We start from the raw sequence: 25,114 nt of genomic DNA on the forward strand, positions 1-25,114 counted from the left end.
TTTCATAATGTGATTATAAAATGACAGTGAATACTTCTTCTACAAAGGCAAGCAAGGTAAGGAAACAAATGGGTCTATATGGAATTATCTTTTATTTCCCAGACTACCGTAATTCTGGCAAACATCTTGCCACTTCTTCTTTTGATCTCAATGCCAGGCGCACCCTGGCCAAGACAGTCAGCTTACATTTCATTAAATACAGTGATGTCTTTATATTTTTGCTAATTTAAAATTTCTTTATTTTCCTAATTTAAAATTTATTTTCTCTTCAATCACCTAATTGGCATATATTGTCCATGGAAACTAATAATGTAATTTGTAAAGTCACATATGGTTGTAAACATCCAATAAATTACAGTTAATTTAAGATCCTTCATGAAGGTCCCATTCATACCTTTCAGGAGTCAAATGAAAATTAACTATTTTTTTTTTCTATAAGTATACAGGGTAACAAACAGAGCTTGTACAATTTACATGCTTTTAAAGCTAATGAATCTCACAAACATAGAAATATATTGATTTGAAATGGAAAAAAAACCTTTTAAATTCATTCTACATATACAATTAAATGTACTTCAAGCAACTTCTAGAAAAGATACTATCAGCTTCTTTAGATAGTGTGAAAACAGGACCACAAAGATATCAAGTACTAAAAATAATACTTCATTGATTTATTTAGCAATGCATGTAAAAAGTTAAATTTTAGAATGTATTTAAAACTACTACCCATTTTTGACTTTTAAAAATCACTTTTTTAATCATTTGAATTCTAAGATGAATGAGGAAACAAATCAAACATAAACTTCAAACACAGTCCATTTTGTTAAGTCTCAAGAAACAGTAGAAAAATGTCCCAGTCAAATTACAATAAAAACACAAAACAATAAAGCTTTCTTACTCAGCAGCTACCTACTATGTTTAACAGGCTTAAAACAAAATGTGTCAAAGATCAAGAGTAAGTTATCTGAGATGTTAAGTTCATAAGGTCAAAGGTACAATTTTATTAGGTCAGAGGTAATATAAATAAAATCTTACATGTCAAAGAAGAAAGGTCACAGACAAGGTGTATATAATATAAAGACATCATAGATGACAAGTAATAACTTTAAGTAGAACAAGTATGTTTACTATAGATACCCTCTACTGATTAAAAAAAAGAAACTCCCATGAGAGTAATAGAAAATAACCTTTTTATATCACATAATTCATATGCTATATTATACACTTGTTTTCAGGAAGAAGAGGCTATAACCAAGAATAACAACATGAATTAAGTTAGAACTGTAAGAAAATTTAATTCCTTCAAACTGAAACAGTACACAAAATGAACACACCAATCAAATCTCAAACCATAATGGCTAAACATAAGACTGCTATGGCTACAAAAATCAGATAATATTGCACATTTTTCTTCCAAAGTGCGTGAATCCTATTATTTCCTTCTAACCTTTTCTCATTGAAATAAAAACATGCGAAATTTATATTTCAGTTTACATAATACCATATTCCAGAAAAATTAAGTTTTTTTTGTAAATTAAATAATATTTTTAGCTGTTTTATTAATGGAAATTAATTACAAATAATTTTTTTTGAGATCGAGTCTCACTCTTGTCGCCCAGGCTAGAGTGCAATGGCACAATCTCAGCTCACTGCAACCTCCGGCTTCTGTGTTCAAGCAATTCTCCTGCCTCAGCCTCCGAAGTAGCTGGAATTACAGGCGCGCGTCACCATGCCCAGCTAATTTTTGTATATTTAGTAGAGACAGGGTTTCACCATGCTGGCCAGGCTGGTCTCGAACTCCCGACCTCAGGTGATCCACCCACCTCAGCCTCTCAAAATGCTGGGATTACAGGCGTGAGCCACCGCGCCTGGCCACAAATAATTTTTATAAAGGAAAGAATATCCTTTACAGTGGGAATTATTACAAGTAATTGAGGCAATTAAGGATTTTTTTCAAAAGTAGAGTACACAAAACATGACTATAGTTCTTAACAGAAAACTCAAGTAGAAAATGGGGGTAATCATGAAAGATTTAAGTAATAAAGAACTCCATACTATTCTCTCTTAAACTACTCATACGATTTGAGTAAAAGGCAGAAAATTATTTGAGGCAAACTAGATTATTAGTTCCATGTTCCATTTCATTTGTATTAAAAGCACTTAGAATTTACGAAGGTGAAATTGAGAGTTCTACTCCCATGATACCTTCGAGCCACTCTGTATAAACTTTTCATTTTGATTCAACTCAATGGACATTTATAAATAACCTTAACTATATGTCAAGCATTATATCAAACATGAATATGCAAGGCTCAAACACTGGAGACTTTTAATTATAGCTACCGTGAACTGGCTTGTACTGGACTAATCTAATGCCAAAAGTTGTACAAAATATCCAAAGCGACTATTTGAAGGGAACAAAAGCCAACATAGACAGGACTTGAATGACTATGATGCCTAAAAAAATGCAAGCACATAAAATTAGCTGTACATTCATTCTGGATACTTCCTTCAGGGTTTATGCCAATTTTTGGCATGGGAGAACAGTGCAAGCAGACAGTAGCAGTCTTAGTGAGCTGAGGAGACAGAATTTGAAGTTAGAGCCATCAAAGTGGTTAAAACTTGAGGAGCAAAATTCTTCCAAGTTAAAAAATCACAAAAAAAGTGAGGTTAGTCTGGGCTATATTTTTGGTTCCATATGAATTTTAGAATAGTTTTTTCTAATTCTGTGAAGAATGTCATTGGTAGTTTGATAGGAATAGCATTGAATCTGCAAATTGCTTTGGGCCATATGCCCATGTTAACAATACTGACTCTTCCTATCCATGAGCATGGAACATTTTTGCATTTGTTTGTGTTATCTCTGGTATCTTTGAGTAGTGTTTTGTAATTCTCATCTGTAGAGATCTTTCACCTTCCTGTTTAGCTGGATTCCCAGATTTTTTATTCTTTTTGTAGCTATTTTGAATGAGACTGAGTTCTTGATTTGGCTCTCAGCTTTGATGTTGTTGCTGTGGAGAAATGCTACTGATTTTTGTACATTCATTTTGTGTCCTGAAACTTCACTGAAGTTGTTTATCAGATCTAGGAGCTCTGGAGCAGACCCTTTTAGGTTTTCCAGGTATAGAATTATATAATCTGCAAAGGGAGATGGTTTCACTTTTTTCATGCTATTTGGATGCCTCTGATTCTTTCTCTTGCCTGATTGCTCTGGCTAGGCCTTCCAGTACTATGTTGAATAGGAGTGGTGAGAGTGGGAATCCTTGTCTCGTTCCAGTTCTCAAGGGGAATGCTTCTAGCTTTTGCCCCTCCACTATGATGTTGGCTGTGGGGTTGTCATAGATGGCTCTTCTTATTTTGAGCTATGTTCCTTCAATTCGTAGTTTGTTGAGGGTTTTTAACATGAAAGGATGTTCCTTTCATCTTCGAAATTGCTGTCCTTTGGATGAGGCTTTTTGTTTTTATATTCTTTGATGCCCTTGAGGGTTTGACTGCAGTATACACTGCGCGTTCAGTGAACTGGCTTTGCTTCTGGATGATTTCAGCAGTGCTGGACTGCATGCCCTGGGGGACTGAGACCAGGCCCATGGCTTTGCTCTTAGGCACCTCAAAGTTAAGCACTTGCTGCGCTGGAGTGGCTAAGGTGTTCCTGGTCCGCTGGCAACAACACTTCAATGGCGGGCGCTGGCAAAATCACTTCATCAGCATGGTGGTATCAGGTCCAAGTGCACAGGCTAGCAGTCACAGGTTCCGCATGCACGCAGTTGCAGCTGGCAGAGTGTGAACATGTATTCACACACTGGTGATGGCAGGGCAATGGCAACGGAGTCCATACCTGCACCGGTGCCAGTAGCAGCATGGTGGCAAAGTCCATGCAGCTGCCAGAAAGTGGTGGGGAGAGGCTGTGGGTAGTTGCACGCCAGCAGGGGCCCATCCGCAGAAGCTCTCCGATGGTCAGGCAGGGTCTCCTGGGGTAGGAGCTACGGTGGCAGCCACCTGGAAGCACCTCGTTTGGGCATCCAAGTCCGCACTGCAAGAAGGCATGGCCAGGCAAGGACCCTGAGAGATGCCATCAGACCAGGGTGCTCGGATTACACTGGCCCTGTCCCACTGTCAAGACAGCCCTGCTGTGTGCAGGTCTGACGGACAATAATGGCCAAAGCCACCTAGGGGAACACAGTGAGACTTGAGGGTTGAGCATCTCTGGCTGCCCTCCACAGCAGCTGTTCCTGTGTCAAACCCTCTGGACTCTTCACAAGCTGGACTCCAGTGCCTGCCACCTCTCCAAGCAATTCTCCCTCACAGCTCAAATGTCCGTGGGGGTCATGGGGTCTCCTGCAGCTAGGATTCCAGAGGTCCGTGGTGAGAGTGGACCACTCCTTGCTTAGTTAGCCACCTCTTCCTCAGGAGAGAGTCCTGGTGCTCTACAAAGCCAGGCAACATTCCCTGCTTTCTCTCGCAGCTTCAGCCCAGGGTGTGCCTTCCCTTCCTCTACTCTCAATGCCTTCCTTAGGAAGATCTGCTCAGAGTGTGCCAGCCTTCTTGATGGTCTGGTCTCTCAGTGGGAGATGCTCTTCCTGGCTGCATCTAGTCAGCCATCTTGGCTCTTCCTGTTTCCCCTTCTTTTAACAAGTCATTAAATAAAATACTATTCAACTACAGACATGTTCCTGATGCTACGTAGGAGGGCACTGACATAAAGCTAAGAAAAATAACTACAGCTTCACATAAACAATAGGGATCAATTTCACAAGCTTAAGCATGAATGTATGAAGTCAGGCAGAAAAGATTACATACTGTATGATAACATTTGTATGAAATTTAAGAACAGGCAACACTAAATAGTGATACAAAAATTCACAGTAGTTAACTTTTGGGGACATAAGTAGGAGGGGGCATAAGAGGAGCCCAAAGGGTACAACAAATGATCTATATTATGATCTGGGTGGTTTTATATCAGTTTATACATATGTAAAAATTCATCAGCTATATACTTGAGATTTATGCTCTTGACTAATGAATGCCATACCTAAAAAAAAAAAAAGTTCAATATACACATGCACCTACATAAAGGTACCTGCCCTCAAAGAACCCACAATAACTTTTCCTGGACAGCTTGAGTTGCTTAACAAATACGAATTTCCTATTCTTGAGTAGTTTTAAAAATTTACTATAATAAATAGGACAATAAATTCATAGATTATCTAGCTATGTCATCCAAGTTTCAAAAAGAGTTAAATGAAAAATATTCATATACATATTTATACAAATCTAAATTCCATGTTGACAATAATTATGTGTGAAGAAATAATGAATTTCCAAAAGCTTCTAAATGGTATACTGATCCAAAATTATCCTCTTAAGTGAAATTTATGTGGTTAACTGTTTTCCAAGAATGTGGCATGTCATTGAGTGATTATTTTCCTGCATTATTAAAATATCAATATACCATAACATTTCCTTATACTGAAATTATGTAAATAACAGCATTAAATTCTTTTTTCTATTTTTCTTGTTAAATTAATATATACACTAAAATAATGACACATTTGTACACTATATTGTAGTAGCTATTAAGTGCTAAATATAGTTTTAAATAATCATAGAAATAAATACAAACACGGAATTCTTTATAATAAAACAGCACATATTGGGTACTCAATAAACAATTGTAAATGAACAAAAATAAAGTTTACCACTTCTTCATCTGAAAGTTCACGCCCCTGGATGCTGGTATTCTCTCTCACGGCTTGCTGGTGTTTTCTCCCTTTAACATGGCTAAAAAGATATACCTCTGAAGAGATCTGAAAGCACAAAATCAAAGCAATGTAATCAATATAACATTATATGAATTTTAAACACTACACATTCAGTCCAGTATATGATATGTGAGTTGAGATCCACCTAGTATTTACATATTAGTCTTAAAAATAGTTTCCTCAGAACATAATTCTGAGAATCCTCTAGAAGACAAATGGTTAAAAAAAAAGACTTGGGAGGCTGAGGCAGGAATATCGCCGGAACCTGGGAGGCGGAGGTTGCAGTGAGCTGAGATCGTGCCACTGCACTCCAGCCTGGGTGACAAAGCGATACTCCATCTCAAAACAAAACAAAACAAAAAAAAGACATGTTACAGCCAGCCTAAGAGGAAATTATTTCCTCTAAGTTTGAAGGTTCAAGTCTCAGCAGTGAAAATGTTGCTTTCTTTTTTTTTTAGATCTAATACCCCAAAAATACTGACTTGGGCTATCACATTAAGCAGGTAATCATCCATTTTAATAGTAACTATATTCTTTAGCACTTTTACTGCTATTCCAAAATGCTGATGTTATTTGTACCACTTTTCATTCAGAATCATGAAAGAAATTCAGGTCACTCAGCAGATGCCTTAGCATGAGTTTTATTTTTTGAAACAGAGTCTTGCTTTGTCACCCAGGATGGAGTGCAGTGGCATGATCTTGGCTCACTGCAACCTCCACCTCCTGGGTTCAAAGGATTCTCATGCCTCAGCCTCCCGAGTACCTGGGATTACAGACACGCACCACGATGCCCAGCTAATTTTTTGTATTTTTAGTAGAGACAGGGTTTCACCATGTTGGAAAGGCTGGTTTTGCACTCTTGGCCTGAAGTGATCCACCCACCTCAGTCTCCTAAAGTGCTGAAATTACAGGCGTGAGCTGCCACATCTCGCCTGCCTTAGCGTGAGTTTTAAAAGACTGCAAGAATATATTTCCATGGTTTCATAAACTTTAGTAGTAAACTATATCATTACAATATTGATATAACAACCTACCAGGACATTGCAGAGAGAACACTGCTTCTTTCTTTCATAAGGGGTCAGTTTGGGGGCATAATCAGTATTTGCATGTCGCCCACTGCTTAGCTCAGCAGCTTTTTCTTTTCTTTGTTCAATCTGTTCCATGTGCCTTCGAATACTTTCATCATGCTGTAGATGACGTCAAAGTGCAAGAATTTCAAAAATTATTCAAATTATGGTGAGAAATCAGAAAAATAATATTTCCATTAAAACTTCAAAAATAATAGGAGAATGTCATTTCTATGACAACTTACACACTGAAGACAAAGCTTTACACAAAGCCCTTTAATATCACCCACATGAACAGTAATGTTTATTAAAGTGTGCTCCAGGAGATATTAACAAGTGTTTTACAGAACAGGTTCCATGGTCAAATAAATTTGGAAAACAGCAAGCTAAAACTAAACAGGTTTTTAATGTAGAACTTTACAGAACCTCCAGTCACTGTGATATATGACTCAATGCACCTAGCTTTTAGTAGGCATCAACTTACAAATTATTTGCCAATAACACATTTTTGAGAACCACTTCCTGGAACCCACCATGGGAAATGTTAACCTACGGGTAAAGCATATGCTTATCCATACAGCAGGCAAGGCCCATCATGACCAAACCTATAACCTACTCCATTTTTATACCTCCAGTGACAATCCTGGGGGAAAAAACACTATTTCAGACCTTTGTCCTTATACTCATCTATTTGATATGGCTAGAATGGCATCGCACCTACCTATCCATTTTACTCATCCTCCTTTCAAGATCCAGCTCAGGAAGTGTTCTTTAAAATCACTTCCTGACCTCTGACACTCCTCATGTTAGACTAAGTGTCCTCTTCTGTGCTTCCACAGCATTTCATGTATGCCTCTCTTTATGTGGAGGTTATGTACTTAGCATCTGAATTTAAAGTAAATGAAGAGTTTCTTAAAAATCAGAACCATGCCTTATCTCTGCATTCCCCTGCCTACCACAAGGCTCAATAAATACCTGCTACAATAAATTTAAATGCATGATAAATTTCTAGGACTATACAAATAGTAAAATACAGTCTTCTACCTTAGGGGTTTTACTATCTCTGTGAGGAGCCAGCATGTAAATAACTGTGATATAATATGAAACATTCATACTGTTAGAGACTACCTACGGTTGTAGTAATGCTAAAAATTTTCTAGAAAGTATCAGTTTATCATAATCTCCCAAGCTATAATTATGCAATTCATAAGCACTGAAATCAAGTGAAGCAAATTATAAGAAACATCTTTTACTTTACTTTTGAGTGATTAAAACCTATGAATATAAGAAGCCTACCTCTAACGCCTTCAAGTCATTAGTAAATTGCTTAGTAAAAACAGGAAATGTTAGATGAGTAGGTTGCGAGAATTTTCTCCCATTTTGTAGGTTGCCTGTTCACTCTGATGGTAGTTTCTTTTGCTGTGCAGAAGCTCTTTAGCTTAATTAGATCCCACTTGTCAATTTAGGCTTTTGTTGCCATTGCTTTTGGTGTTTTAGACATGAAGTCCTTGCCCATGCCTATGTCCTGAATGGTAATGCCTAGGTTTTCTTCTAGGGTTTTTACGGTTTTAGGTCTAATGTTTAAGTCTTTAATCCATCTTGCATTAATTTTTGTTTAAGGTGTAAGGAAGGGATCCAGTTTCAGCTTTCTACATATGTCTAGCCAGTTTTCCCAGCACCATTTATTAAATAGGGAATCCTTTCCCCATTGCTTGTTTTTCTCAGGTTTGTCAAAGATCAGATAGTTTCGCAACCTACTCATCTGACAAAGGGCTAATATCCAGAATCTACAATGAACTCAAACAAATTTACAAGAAAAAAACAAACAACCCCATCAAAGAGTGGGCGAAGGATATGAACAGACACTTCTCAAAAGAAGACATTTATGCAGCCAAAAGACACATGAAAAAATGCTCATCATCACTGGCCATCAGAGAAATGCAAATCAAAACCACAATGAGATACTATCTCACACCAGTTAGAATGGCAATCATTAAAAAGGAAACAACAGGTGCTGGAGAGGATGTGGAGAAACATGAACACTTTTACACTGTTGGTGGGACTGTAAACTAGTTTGACCATTGTGGAAGTCAGTGTGGCGATTCCTCAGGGATCTAGAACTAGAAATACCATTTGACCCAGCCATCCCATTACTGAGTATATACCCAAAGGACTATAAATCATGCCGCTATAAAGACACATGCACACGTATGTTTATTGCGGCACTATTCACAATAGCAAAGACTTGGAACCAACCCAAATGTCCAACAACGATAGACTGGATTAAGAAAATGTGGCATATATATACCATGGAATACTATGCAGCCATAAAAAAATGATGAGTTCATGTCCTTTGTAGGGACATGGGTGAAACTGGAAATCATCATTCTCAGTAAACTATCGCAAGGACAAAAAACCAAACACCGCATGTTCTCACTCATAGATGGGAATTGAACAATGAGAACACATGGACACAGGAAGGGGAACATCACACTCTGGGGACTGTTTTGGGGTGGGGGGAGGGGAGAGGGATATCATTAGGAGATATACCTAATGCTAAATGACAAGTTAATGGGTGCAGCACACCAGCATGGCACATGTATATATATGTAACTAACCTGCACATTGTGCACATGTACCCTAAAACTTAAAGTATAATTAAAAAAAAAAAAGACACAAGAAGATGGCTTTTAGGATGGTTAAAAAAAAACAATGTAAATACACTTAACATGACTGAACTGTGTAAGAAAAAATATTAAAGATTCTAAATTAAAAAGAAAAAAAACAGGAAATGTTAAACTTCCTTAAATTTTTTTTCCTCAATGGCCCTACCATATCAAAGTAAACTTAGTTTCCAGGTACTAAGTTAGAAATGATCGTAGCAAAATCATATAAGCTTTGTTGTGCAAAGATTAAGAATACAAGTTAATTCAATTTTTTTCCTATAAAATTTTGATCTCATGCTCCACTGTAAGCTCTAAAATTTCAAATTAAAAATATATAATATCCTTACCTTGAGCTGAATTTTTTTCTGTAACTCTTCCATAGCTTCTTGTTGAGCAGCTGTGAGTGCTGCCAATCGTTCTTCCCTGTCTCTGTAAGAAGACAGTAAAAATTATAAACTCAACTGCTTAAAGTAACAAATCTCATGAGACTCAAAAATACAATTAGGACACATAGGCTCATATAGTCTAAAGGGCTATTTTTTTAAAATATTCTTCTTAAAGTGCCTACTAAGTCTCAGGTATATTGCTAATTAAATATTTGGGAAACAATAGAGATTATCAGTTATGAAATGGGTTTCTGGACCCAGGCATGGCTTTAAATATTAGCTCAAAGACTGTCATTTAAATATGGCATGTTGAAAACTATATTTATCTCTATTCCCTTCCAAAAACTCAATTAAACCATTAAAAGGAATAGAAAAGGCATAAACTCAAAAAGACAAAGTAGAAGAGGAAATAATCACAAAAAATGGACATCAATATTTCAAAAGCTGAGAAGCAATCCTGAGAAAGCTGAAATCTAAGCTTTCAGAAGGAAACTAATAAGCAAGGTGATTCTACTAGCAAAATTCCATAGAAACTCAGAAATTGAAGAAACTATTCACTTATGAAGGAAGGGATAAAGGTTGAGGATAAAAATCAGCAGACTGGGAAGGCCTTAAAATACAGCAGATCTCCAAATCTTCCCATGCCGGCAGAAGGTGAAGAGATTACTCCCTAGAGGGTCTGAACAAAAAGACCTGCATTCAGGACAGAAGGCAAATTGGAGGTGAGATAATATACTGAAAACAGGAAGTTTAAGTGAAAATCTACATACAGAAATGGTGAGACAAGTAGCATCCTTCTACTTTGTAACTCACACAGCATGCGTAGCCAGCTTTACATACCACTCCCCTCATGTATCCCAGAATTTCAAGTACAATAAATTAAAATAAATAAATAAATAAAAAGAAACAAACTGTTGATACACACATACACACACACATACAAAGAAATGTATAAATATATTTTCTCTTTTATTCGCCTAGTTCTCTTAAACATATACAACTGTATAAAGAAATAATTATAAGACCATTGTTTCATTTATGACATATATATGTAAGATATGTGAAAACAGTAACACAAGGGGAAGAGGACATAGAACTTTGGTACAAAGTTGTTCCATTTTAACAAAATTAATTTAGTTTTATCCTGAAGTAGAATATAATAAGTCGATGAATACTATAATCCAAAAAGCAACTATTAAAGTAACTAAAATAATTTTTTAAAAAACAATGAAAATAATACAACAAAAAGTGGTGGTTTAATAAGAACAAAAGGTAAAGGAGAACAAAAAAGACTTGAGACATAGAAAACAAATATCAAAATGGCGGACATAAATTCAGTCATACCACTAATTACATCAAATGAGAATTGACTAAACATTCCAATCAAAAGGCAGAAATGAGCAAACCAGATAGAAAAGCAAAACCCAACTATATGCAGCCTACAAGAGACAGATCTGAGATACAAAAACACAAAAAGGATGAAAATATAAGAACAGAAGACATACCATGTGAATAGTAGATATGGCTATATTTACAACAGAGACAATTTGACATTAATACAAGAAATATTTTTTAAAAATTAAAGAGGAATATTTTATAATGAATCAATACCTCAGTAAGGCAAAACAATTATAAATTACATGCAACTAGCAGTACACCAAAATACATGAAGCCAAAATGTCAAAACTAAACAAGACATGCAACTAGCAGTACACCAAAATACATGAAGCCAAAATGTCAAAACTAAACAAGAAATACACAGTTCAACTTATATTTGGAGATTTTGATAATTCTGTCTCAAGAATTTACAGAACTACAGAGAAAATCAGCAGTATACAGAAGACCAGACAACAATATCAATTACCTTTACCTAACTGACATTTAGAGAACACTCCATCCAACAACAGCAGAATGCACATACTTTCGAAGAGCACAAAGAACATTCACTAGTAATGTCCACATCATAAATTATAGCTCAATAAATGTAAAAGCAATAAAATCATACAAAGTACATTCTTCAACCACAAACGACTGCATTATAGATCAACAATAGGACGAAATTTGTGATATCCCCAAATATTTGGAAACTAAGTAACATGCTTCTAAATAGCCCATGAATCAAATAAGAACTATTACAAAATATAGTTGTCGCTCAGTATCCAAGGGGGATTGGTTCTAGGACACCCCCCTACCATACCAAAATCTGAGGATGTTCAAATCCCTTATAAAAAAATGGCATAGTATTTGCACAAAAGCTATGAACATTCTCCCATATATTTTAAGTCATTCCTAGATTACTTATAATACCTAATACAATATGAATGTTATACAAGTAGTTGTTACACTGTATTTTTGGTATTTGTATTATTCTTATCACTGTTTTGGGGTTGTCTTCCCGAATATTTTTGACCCATGGTTGACTGAATCTGCAGATGCGGAACCTCTGGATAGAAAGAGCCAAATATATCTTGAATGGAAATAAAAATACAGTATATCAAAATTGATGAGAGGTGCTTAAAGATATGCTAAGAAAAAAGTATACCTTTAAATGTTTATATTAGAAATGCAGGGAGGGTGGGGCAGGAAAAAAAAAGAAAAAACAAAAAAGAAAAAAGATTAAATACATACATAAATGTAAAAATAGTTTCAAATCAATCAACTAAGCTTCAACCTCATAAAGAAAAGAAGGCAAAGCTAATCAAACCCAAAGTAAGCAGAAGGAAATAAATGATAAACATCAAAGCAGAAGTCAATGAAGCAAAAACCAGAAACACAACATAGAAATGCAATGAAACCAAAAGTTAGTTCTTTGGAAAGAGCGACAAAATACATAAACCTTTAGCTAGACTAATAAGAAAGAAAATTGACATAAATTTCCAAAATTAAGAATGAAAAGAGGAGGCTGGGCACGATGACTCACACCTGTAATCCCAGCACTTTGGGAGGCCAAGGCAGGCAGATCACTTGAGGTCAGGAGTTCAAGACCAGCCTGGCCAACATGGTGGAACCCTGTCTCTACTAAAAATACAAAAATCAGCCAGGAGTGGTGACACATGCCTATCATCTCAGCAACTTGGCAGGCCGAGGCATGAGAATCTCTTGAACCTGGTAGGGGGAGATTATGGTGAGCTGAGAGCGCACCACTGCACTCCAGCCTGGGCAACAGAAAAGAAAAGAAAAAAGAGTGAAGGAGAGATATCACTATAAATCATGCTCAAAATACTTATAAAACAATTACAAACAACTTTATTTTATTTATTTATTTATGAGATGGAGTCTTGCTCTGTTGCCAGGCTGGAATGCAGTAGCGCAATCTCGACTCACTGCAACCTCCACCTCCCGGGTTCAAGCGATTCTCCTGCCTCAGCCTCCCAAGTAGCTGGGACTACAGGCACGTGCCACCATGCACGCCCAGCTAATTTTTGCATTTTTAGTAGAGATGGGGTTTCACCATGTTGGCCAGGATGGTCTCCATCTCTTGACCTCATGATCCACCCGCCTTGGCCTCCCAAAGTGCTGGGATTACAGACATGAGCCACTGCACTCTGCCAAGAACTTTATAACTAAGTAGATAAATAAGATAAACTTTATAAATAAGTAGATCACTTAAGACGAAAAAGACAAATTCCTAGGAAGACATTAATTATCAAAGCTGACTCCAGAAGATGTGAAAAATCTCAATAGACCAAAAACAAGGGGAAAAAAACTTAACTGGTAATTTGAAATATTCCCCCAAAGAAAAACCCAAGCCTGATGGCTTTACTGGTAAATTCCCCCAAACATTTAGAAAGAAATAATACCAATCTTATGCAAATGATTTCTCAAATAGAGCAGGAAACATTCTGTAAGGCCAGAATTGCCATAACACAAAAGCCAGACAAAAACATCACAAGAAAACTACAGATAAATACCCCTCATGAACATGCCCTTGGCAAGAAGCCACCAACAAATAAAAACTATTATATATCATGACAAAGCGGGAATTAACCCAGGAATGCAAGGTTATCTTAATATCCAAAAATTAATGTAACATACCATATTAATAAAGTAAAGAGTAAAACCCACAGTCATCTTAATGGACCCACAAAAAGATGGATTTCACCAAATTCAAAGTCCATTCATGTTAAAGGCTCTCAACAAACTAGAAACAGAAAGAAACTTCCTCAATCTATAAAGAGACTTTATCAAAAATCTACAGCAAGTATCACACACAGTAGTGAAAGACCAAACGCTTTCCCACTAAGATTGAGAACAAAACAAGGACACCCAACATCACAACTTCCATTGAACATTACATAGAAGGAGCAATCCAGTGCAAGAGGGCAAAAAGAAAAAAAAGAAATTAAAGGCATCCACATTAGAAATAAAGAAGTAAAACAAACTTTATTCACAGATGCCATAAGCCTTTATGTATAAAAAGTACTAAAGAACCAAAATAATAATAATTAAAAACCTATCCAAACTAATACAGACAGTCCCCAACTTATAATCGTTCAACTTATGGCTTTTTGAGTTTATGATGAGTTTATAAGGACTTAACTCCATCATAAGTTGAGGAACATCTGTAAGAAAGTTTAACAAGGTCATTAAAAACAGAGTTGTAGAATGAAATAAATTAAAATCTACTGTATTTCTACATACTAGCAAGAAAAATCCAAAAATGAACCAAAGAAAACAATTCCATTTACAGCAGCTTTAAAGAGTACTTAGAAATAAATTTTAAAAAGAACTGCAAGAACTATACGCAAAAAACTACAAAACCTTGTTGTCAGAAATTAAAGGAGATCTAAACAGAGAGAAACATCATATTCATGGATTGTAATATAAAATATTGTAAAGATGTCAATCTCCCTAAACTGACCTATAGATTCAATGCACTTCCTATCAGAATCCTGCAGAAACTGATAAGCTGAACCTAAAATTTATATGGAAAGGCAACTTTGAAAAAGAACAAAGAAGTTGGAGAATTTATACTAATTTCAAAATATGCTATAAAACTACAGTAATTAAAACTGTAGTACTGTCACAAGAACAGACATATAGATATCAATATAACAGAATGGAGTCTAGAATATATCATTGCATCAATGATCAATTGATCTTTAACAGATGGTAAGGCAGTTCAGTGGGGAAAGGATAACCTTTTCAATAAACAATGTTATAACTGGATATCTATATGCAAACAAATAAATTTACAAAAGTTAAAAAGAATTACAGAACTAAATGCTAAGTGCTAACTGAAACATTTCTTGAAGTAAACACAGAAGAAACTTTTTGTGGTTTCTTTTTGTGTTAGGCAACAATTTCTTAGATATGAAAACCATTGTATATAAAATGAAAATTTGATATACTGGACATTATCAAAATTAAAAACTCACATTCTTCAAAGACACTATTTAAAATCTGAAAAAATAAGCCATAGATTGTAAGTCATACACCTCACAAAGAATGTATATCCAGAACATATAAAGAATTCTTACAACTCATTAACAAAATGACCCAAATGAAAAATGAGCACAAGCTTTGACATTTCACCACAGAAGACATATGAACAGCTAATAAGCACACTGACAACATGTTCAACAGCACCAGTCATTAGAGAAATGAAAATTAAAATAATGAAATACGACCACACACCAACAAGAAAGAACTTGTATATTTAAAAAACTGATCCACCAAATGGTGTCAAGGGTTGTGAAGGAACTGAAACTCTCATGTGCTGCTGATGGCTATGTAAAATGAACAAACACTTTGAAAAAATAGTTTTTAATGATTGCCATTCTAACTGGTGTGAGATGGTATCTCATTGTGGTTTTGATTTGCATTTCTCTGATGGCCAGTGACAATGAGCACTTTTTCATGTGGTTTTTGGCCGCATAAATGTCTTCTTTTGAGAAGTGTCTGTTCATATCCTTCCCCCATTTTTTGATGGGGTTGTTTGTTTCCTGTAAATTTGTTTGAGTTCATTGTAGATTCTGGATATCAGCCCTTTGCCAGATGAGTAGGTTGCAAAAATTTTCTCCCATTTTGTAGGTTGCCTGTTCACTCTGATGGCAGTTTCTTTTGCTGTGCAGAAGCTCTTTAGTTTAATTAGATCCCATTTGTCAATTTTGGCTTTTGTTGCCATTGCTTTTGGTGTTTTAGACATGAAGTCCTTGCCCATGCCTATGTCCTGAATGGTAATGCCTAGGTTTTCTTCTAGGGTTTTTATGGTTTTAGGTCTGATATTTAAGACCTTAATCCATCTTGAATTAATTTTTGTATAAGGTGTAAGGAAGGGATCCAGTTTCAGCTTTCTACATATGGCTAGCCAGTTTTCCCAGCACCTTTTATTAAATAGGGAATCCTTTCCCCATTGCTTGTTTTTCTCAGGTTTGTCAAAGATCAGGTAGTTGTAGATATGCGGCGTTATTTATGAGGGCTCTGTTCTGTTCCATTGATCTATATCTCTGTTTTGGTACCAGTACCATGCTGTTTTGGTTATCATAGCCTTGTAGTATAGTTTGAAGTCAGGTAGTGTGATGCCTCCAGCTTTGTTCTTTTGGCTTAGGATTGACTTGGCGATGCGGGCTCTTTTTTGGTTCCATATGAACTTTTAAAGTAGTTTTTTGCAATTCTGTGAAGAAAGTCATCGGTAGCTTGATGGGGATGGCACTGAATCTATAAATTACCTTGGGCAGTATGGCCATTTTCACGATATTGATTCTTCCTACCCATGAGCATGGAATGTTCTTCCATTTGTTTGTGTCCTCTTTTATTTCATTGAGCAGTGGTTTGCAGTTCTCCTTGAAGAGGTCCTTCACATCCCTTGTAAGTTGGATTCCTAGGTATTTTATTCTCTTTGAAGCAATTGTGAATGGGAGTTCACTCATGATTTGGCTCTCTGTTTGTCTGTTATTGGTGTATAAGAATGCTTGTGATTTTTGTACATTGATTTTGTATCCTGAGACTTTGCTGAAGTTGCTTATCAGCTTAAGGAGATTTTGGGCTGAGATGATGGGGTTTTCTAGATATAGAATCATGTCATCTGCAAACAGGGACAATTTGATTTCCTCTCTTCCTAATTGAATGCCCTTTATTTCCTTCTCCGGTCTGACTGCCCTGGCCAGAACTTCCAACACTATGTTGAATAGGAGTGGTGAGAGAGGGCATCCCTGTCTTGTGCCCGTTTTCAAAGGGAATGCTTCCAGTTTTTGCCCATTCAGTATGATATTGGCTGTGGGTTTGTCATAGATAGCTCTTATTATTTTGAGATACGTACCATCAATACAGGAAACAACAGGTGCTGGAGAGGATGTGGAGAAATAGGAACACTTTTACACTGTTGGTGGGACTGTAAACTAGTTCAACCATTGTGGAAGTCAGTGTGGCGATTCCTCAGGGATCTAGAACTAGAAATACCATTTGACCCAGCCATCCCATTACTGAGTATATACCCAAAGGACTATAAATCATGCCGCTATAAAGACACATGCACACATATGTTTATTGCGGCACTATTCACAATAGCAAAGACTTGGAACCAACCCAAATGTCCAACAATGATAGACTGGATTAAGAAAATGTGGCACATATACACCATGGAATACTATGCAGCCATAAAAAATGATGAGTTCATGTCCTTTGTAGGGACATGGATGAAATTGGAAATCATCATTCTCAGCAAACTATCGCAAGGACAAAAAACCAAACACCGCATGTTCTTACTCATAGGTGGGAATTGAACAATGAGAACACATGGACACAGGAAGGGGAACATCACACTCTGGGGACTGTTTTGGGGTGGGGGGAGGAGGGAGGGATAGCATTAGGAGATATACCTAATGCTAAATGACGAGTTAATGGGTGCAGCACACCAGCATGGCACATGTATACATATGTAACTAATCTGCACATTGTGCACATGTACCCTAAAACTTAAAGTATAATAATAATAACATAAATTTTAAAAAAAGTAAAGAAAAAATAGTTTTAAGTTTCCTAAAAAGTTTGATATACATCTACTCTACAACCCAGCCATTCCTCTCCTAGTTATTTACTCAAGAGAAGCAAAAGTGAATGGCCACAAAAAGACTCATATGCAAACATCCATATCAGCTTTATCTGTAATAGCCAAAAAAACTGGAGATAATCCAAATGTCTCAAAGAGGTAAAAGGACTGTAATTTGCATGACATATACACAAATACTACTCAGCAATTTTTTTTTAAAAGAGCAGGCCACAGATACACACAACATGGAGGAATCTCAAAAAAATAGTGCAGAGTAAAAGATGACAGACAAGAGAGAAAGTAAATCAGTGGCTGTGTTGGGCTGAGGATAGAGAAAAGAGAAATGGATTACCAAGCAGCATGAAATATTTGGGCGGGGTGGTGATGGATATATTATCTTGATTGTGCAGATAGTTTCACAATGGATGTGAAAACTCGTCAAATTGTACACTTTAGTAAGTGCTCAGTTATACCACAATAAAGTTGTGAAAAAAAATTTAACTGTCAATTTCAATTTCAAGCAAGGTTGTGGAGCATCTGAATACAGAAACCATTACATTACTAAACAATTTGGTGGTATCTACTTAAGTTGAATATTTGCATGCCCTGGGCCCCAGCAATTCCATTCCTAGGCATATACTAGACTACAGTGTAAAAAATGTGATTACCATTCTAGTAGTAGTAGTACTAGTAGTAGTAGTAGTAGTAGTAGTAGTAGTAGTAGTAGTAGTAGTAGTGATTTGGAGGGACATAAAAGGGGCTTTTGGGGAGCTGATGATGTTCTCTTTCTTGGCCAGGTAGATAGTTACATGGGTGAGATGACAATTCATCAAGATGTACACTTAGATTTGTGTGTTTTTGTTTGTTATAATTCATAAAAAATGTTTACTGTTTTTAAAAATATATGGCTTACTCCTCAGCTTAAAAACCTTGAAAATTAGTTAACCACATCCAACAATAATTTATATCGGTAAATTACGAAAATACATCAAATTGAAGTTGAGCTTATCCCAGAAATGCAAGCCTGATTTAACATTAGAAAAATCAATCAACTAATTACCACATTAACGGATTAAAGGAGAAATTTTATAGATTTCCATATCAAAAAAAAACATAAAAAGCACTTGAAAAACTCAACATCCACCCAGCAGCATGACATCCCCCAGCTGAACTGCTGCTATACCCTACCACAAACGGCCAAGCTACTACAGAGGTGTTGAATTCTAGTTGTTAGCGCACCCTCCTCTTAAACTGAACTGAAGTGGCATCCCACTCATTGGAGACCTCAGGCCTCTGGCACACAGAAACAGTTGATACCTCCCCCAGACCACATACACCCCCGCCAATACTACTGGTGAGATAGCACCTCACACTTCCAGGAGCTCTGAGCCTCTGGCACACCAAAGTAATTGCACCCCCAGCACCACAGCTGATGCAGTACCCCCACCCCGACCCAGGGATCCAAAGGCTCTACTGACCCAAGTAGCTGTGCCTTCTGGGGCTGACCAGATATGGCAACTTGCCTTCTAGGGATTCAGAAGCTCGGCTGAGCTGTGAAACCCTGTGTTCTAGGCCAAAGAGACACAGTGCCCCATCTACCTAGAACTGGACTAGTCCCCCTACATTTCAATCTGCTGAGGTACCCTACCTCTCCAAGGAGTGGTTATTGCTGCATTGTTCCCTACCCCACAGGGCCCAAGATACAGCCGTATCTTGCCATTCCTGGCTCCTTGTTGCCACTGGACCCAGCCTCATAGAGCCTGGGCTATTATACCAAGTCAGGGTCCCAAGTGACCACCACATGCTCCTCATCACCCACAGCCTGAGCTACCATGTTACCCAGTTGGTTCTGGATCCCAAATGGCAACTGTTCACTGCTCACCAGGGACTGAGTCTCCAGAGACCCCTTCTTCCCCAGAATCATGCCAGTGCCTCACCCTGCCCCCCAAGGTCAGAAGCATGGCTACATCCCAGTCCCCTGGGCCCAAGCTGCTAGGGTATGCCCCACAGAAACAAACACTGTGTAGTGGGAGAACTGAATCCACTCATGCCTTGGAAAGTGAACCTGTGCCTGAAGTCCCAGGTGCTACAGTAGTTTCACAAGACCCTAAGCCCAGGAACTTGGCTCCACAGCTGCTCTGAGCTCCTGTGCCCTAAAACCCAGTGCTGCTGCGGCTGCCTGTGAACAATGTCAGACCTGATACCAAAAGAGATCCCCTCAATGAAGATTCCCTACTTTGGGGAAGACAAGAACAGGAAGACCCCTATGACCTTTGCCCTAATAACCTCAGCAGCCAACATCACTGACACAGACTCCTACAGCCCAGTCCACTAAGGCACTCACAGTCTTCACTGACACTGATCACAACTAAGAAGCTGCATGACAACTACACCATTGCACCCACACAGAAGCAGAGCCACTGTGTCCTACACCCAAGCAGTACCCTCAGGCCCATCTTCAAGTGAAAGTCATCCCCTTCCCACTCTGTAAAGTTGGAAAGATATGACTGCACTATCAGATGTACAAACATCATGGCAGGGTCACAAGAAACATGAAAAAGCAAGGAAATATGAAACCACTAAAAGTAACACAATAACTCTCCAGTAACTGACCCCAAAGAAACAGAAATCTACAAATTTTCTAAAAAGGAATTCAAAATAATGAACAAAGGAAACTCAGTGAAACATAAGAGAATAAAAACAGACCATTCAATGAAATTAGAAAAATAAATCATGATCTGAATGAGAAATTCAATAAAAGAGATATCATTTTAAAAATCTCAATAAAAATCTTAGAGCTGAAGAATTCAATGAAATAAAAAATACCACAGAGGGTTCCACAGCAGACTAGATCAGGCAGAAGAAAGAACCTTGAAGGCTTCTGAAATGACTCAGAAGAGAAGAAAAAGAAAAAAGAATGAAGAGAGCCTATGGGACACCACTAAGCAAACAAATATTCACATTGTAGGAATCCCAAAGGGGGAAGAAACAGAAAAGGTTTATATAAATAAAATAATTGGTAAAAACTTCCTAAATCTTGGGACTTAGGAAGAGAGAGAGATCTACATACAAGTCAATGAAGCTCAAAGATCTCAGATAAACTTTAGAAGGTTCTCTCCAAGGTACATTATAATCAAACTGGCAAAAGTGAAAAGACAATGAAATAGTTTTAAAAACAGCAAGAGAAAACTGTCTAGTCACATATAAGGGGATGTCCATCAGAGTATCATTGGACTTTTCTGCAGAAACCTTATAAGCCTGGAGAATGGGATGACATATTCAAAATGATGAAAGGGAAAAAAAAAAAAAAACCTGCCAGCTAAGAATACTATACCAAGGAAAACTATCCTTCAGAAATGAATGAGAAATAAAGTCTTCCCCAGACAAATAAAAGTTGAAGGAATTCACTGACACTAGACCTGTGTTACATGAAATGCTTCTTCGAGGAGAAAGAAAATTATAATAATTACCACCATGGATACACATAAAGTATAAGACTCACTGGTAGAGATAAATACTTAGTCAAATCAGAATACTTCGAAACTGTAAGTGTGGTATGTAAACCACACGTATCTCTATTATGAAGGCTAAAGTCAAAACAGTCAAAAACAACAAAAGTTACAATAAGTTTTTAAGGAATACATAATATAAAAAGATGAATATTTTGACATCAAAAGCATAACTTGTGGGATGGACAGTAAAAGTCTAGTTTTTGTATGTGCCAGAAATTGTTATCAACTTAAAACAGCTGATAACAACTTAACAGTTGTTAAGTGTAACAGTATAAGATGTTTGGATAAGCTCATAGTAACCACAAAACAAAAAACTATAGCAAATATACAAATAATAAAGAGATCATTATTTAATGATAAAGGGGTCAGTTCATCAATGGGATGTAACAATTGTAAATATATATGCACCTAACATTGGAGCACTAAAACTATAAAGCAAATATTAATGGACATGAAGGGAGAAATAGATAGCAATATAATAATATAAGGGACTTCAATAACCCACTGTCAACAATAGATAAACTAGAGAGAAAATAAATACTAGACTTAATTGTACTTTGACCAAATGGACCTAATATACATAGGCAGAACATCCCATCAAAAGCAATACATTTTTTTCTAGTCCACATGGATCATTATCCAGGATAGGCCATATGTTAAACCACAAAACAAGTCGTCTTAACAAATTTAAGAAGATTCAAATTGTACCTATTGTTGTTTCAGATCACTATGATATAAAACTAGAAATCAATAAAATGAATCCTGAAAATTTCATAAATAAATGGCAATTAAATAACATGCTCCAGAATAAGTCATGAGTTAAAGAAGAAATCAAAAAGGAAATTAAAAAATATCTTGGGACAAACAACAATAGAAACGCAACACAGCAAAATCTATGGGTTGCAGCAAAAGCAGTTGTAAGAGGGAAGTTTATAGTTTCTGCATCGCAAAGAAAAAAATCAATAAAACATCAGCCTAAGGAATGGGGCAAAATATTTAGTCCACATATCTAATAGAGAGTTAATATCCAAAATATATAAAGAACTAGGCTAGCCACGGTGGCTCATGCCTGTAATCCCAGCACTTTGGGAGGCAAAAGCTGGCGGATCACTTGAGGTCAGGAGTTCGAAAATCAGCCACGCATGATGGCACACACCTATAATCCCAGCTACTCGGGTGGCTGAAGCACAAGAATCGCTTGAACCTGGGAAGTGGAGGCTGCAGTGAGCCAAAATCATGCCACTTCACTCCAGCCTGGACAAGAGAACAAGATTCTGTCTCAAAAAGGAAAAAAAAAACAAAAACAAAAAACAAGTAAAATATATATATTTTTAAAAACCTCATACAACTCAATAGTAGAAAAACAAACTGATTTTAAAATGGGCAACGAATCGCCATAGACATTTCTCCAAAGAAGTCATAAAAATAGTCAGTAGATATATGGAAAGGTGATGTACACCATTAATCATCAGAGAAATGAACATTAAAACCATTATGAAATACTAACTCACACCCATTAGATGACTATTATCAAAACGTCAAAAAACAAATGTTGGTGAGGGTATGGAGAAAAGGGAACTCTTTTACACTGTTGTTGAGAGTGTGGCTTGGTACAGCCATCTGGAAAACAGGATGGAGGTTTCTAAAGAAATTTAAAATAGAACTACCATAGGACCCAGCTGATCCCTCTTCTGGCAATATACCCAACGGAAATGGAATCACCACCTCATAAAGATATTTGCACTTCCATGTTTCCTATGGCATTATTCACAATAGCCAAGATATGAAAGCAAACTAAGTGTCCATCAAAGAAACAATGATAAAGAAACTGTAGTATACATACCATTTAGCCCTAAAAGGAACAAGACATTGCCATTTGCCACAATATGGATGAGCCTAGAGAACATTATCCTAAGTAAAATGAGCCAGACATGGAAAGAAAAATACTGCATGATCTCACTTATATGTGAAATCTTAAAAAAAATTCAATTATACAGAGATAGAAAACAAGGTATTAGTTATCACGGGTATGCATAAGAGGGAGAGGGCAGAAAAGAGGAGATGTAGATCAGAGGATATAAAACTGCAGATATGTAAGATGAACAAGTCTAGAGATCTAATGTACAACAGGAGGGCTATAGGTAATAAAATTGTACAGTACTGGGATTTGTGATAAATGAGATTTTAGTTTCCCTTGCCACTAAAACAAATAAAATGGGTAACTATGTGAGAAGATAGATATGTTAGTTCGCTTCCCTATAGTAAACCTTTTACTACCTATATGTACACTACAACATTATGATGTATACCTTAAATAAACAACAAATAAAAACTATTTTTTAAAAAACCTAAGGCAGATATCTTTAATAGTTAATTGTGGAACCCATTCCTTATAAGTAAGATGCCCACTAACGAAACAAAAGGCATAAAGATGAGGAAAAAAATCCAAACTATATATTGGTAGATTATATGTTTATTTATGTAGAAAACGCTAAAAAAAATCTAAGATTAATTATTAGAATGCTTAACAGAATTTATTGCGGTTGCTGAAACAAAATAAATGCTATTTCTTTTTTTTTTTTTAATTATTATTACACTTTAAGTTTTAGGGTACATGTGCACAACGTGCAGGTTTGTTACATATGTATACATGTGCCATGTTGGTGTGCTGCACCCATTAACTTATCATTTAGCATTAGGTATATCTCCTAATGCTATACCTCCCCCCTCCCCCCACCCCACAACAGTTCCCAGTGTGTGATGTTCCCCTTCCTGTGTCCATGCGTTCTCATTATTCAATTCCCACCTATGAGTGAGAACATGTGGTGTTCGGTCTTTTGTCCTTGCGATAGTTTGCTGAGAATGATGGTTTACAGCTTCATTCTGTCCCTACAAAGGACATGAACTCATCATTTTTTATGGCTGCATAGTATTCCATGGTGTATATGTGCCACATTTTCTTAATCTAGTCTATCATTGTTGGACATTTGGGTTGGTTCCAAGTCTTTGCTATTGTGAATAGTGCCACAAAAAACATACATGTGAATGTGTCTTTATAGCAGCATGATTTATAATCCTTTGGGTATATACCCAGTAATGGGACGACTGGGTCAAATGGTATTTCTAGTTCTAGATCCCTGAGGAATCACCACACTGACTTCCACAATGGTTGAACTAGTTTACAGTCCCACCAACAGTGTAAAAGTGTTCCTATTTCTCCACATCCTCTCCAGCACCTGCTGTTTCCTGACTTTTTAATGATCACCATTCTAACTGGTGTGAGATGGTATCTCATTGTGATTTTGATTTGCATTTCTCTGATGGCCAGTGACGATGAGCACTTTTTCATGTGGTTTTTGGCTGCATAAATGTCTTCTTTTGAGAAGTGTCTGTTCATATCCTTTGCCCACTTTTTGATGGGGTTGTTTTTTTCCTGTAAATTTGTTTGAGTTCATTGTAGATTCTGGATATTAGCCCTTTGTCAGATGAGTAGGTTGCAAAAATTTTCTCCCATTCTGTAGGTTGCCTGTTCACTCTGATGGTGGTTTCTTTTGCTGTGCAGAAGCTCTTTAGTTTAATTAGATCCCATTTGTCAATTTTGGCTTTTGTTGCCATTGCTTTTGGTGTTTTAGACATGAAGTCCTTGCCCATGCCTATGTCCTGAATGGTAATGCCTAGGTTTTCTTCTAAGGTTTTTATGGTTTTAGGTCTAACATTTAAGTCTTTAATCCATC

At 36.8% G+C, this 25,114-nt stretch overlaps 1 protein-coding gene across 29 annotated transcripts in view; it reads right to left on the reverse strand.

The window, feature by feature from the left end:
* SCAPER (S-phase cyclin A associated protein in the ER) overlaps window positions 1–25,114 on the reverse strand; it is a 567,113-nt gene that overhangs the window by 353,151 nt on the left and 188,848 nt on the right. For all 29 annotated transcript variants that reach the window (XM_523229.8, XM_009429613.4, XM_063795293.1 and 26 more), the window contains 3 exons: window positions 9,840–9,921; window positions 6,794–6,946; window positions 5,697–5,804 (listed from right to left, as the gene is read on the reverse strand). In XM_523229.8, the coding sequence (XP_523229.2) occupies window positions 5,697–5,804; window positions 6,794–6,946; window positions 9,840–9,921 (343 nt within the window). The remainder of the gene's footprint in view (window positions 1–5,696; window positions 5,805–6,793; window positions 6,947–9,839; window positions 9,922–25,114) is intronic.

This window comes from Pan troglodytes, chromosome 16 (genome assembly GCF_028858775.2).
Source record: "Pan troglodytes isolate AG18354 chromosome 16, NHGRI_mPanTro3-v2.0_pri, whole genome shotgun sequence".
NCBI lineage: Eukaryota > Metazoa > Chordata > Mammalia > Primates > Hominidae > Pan > Pan troglodytes.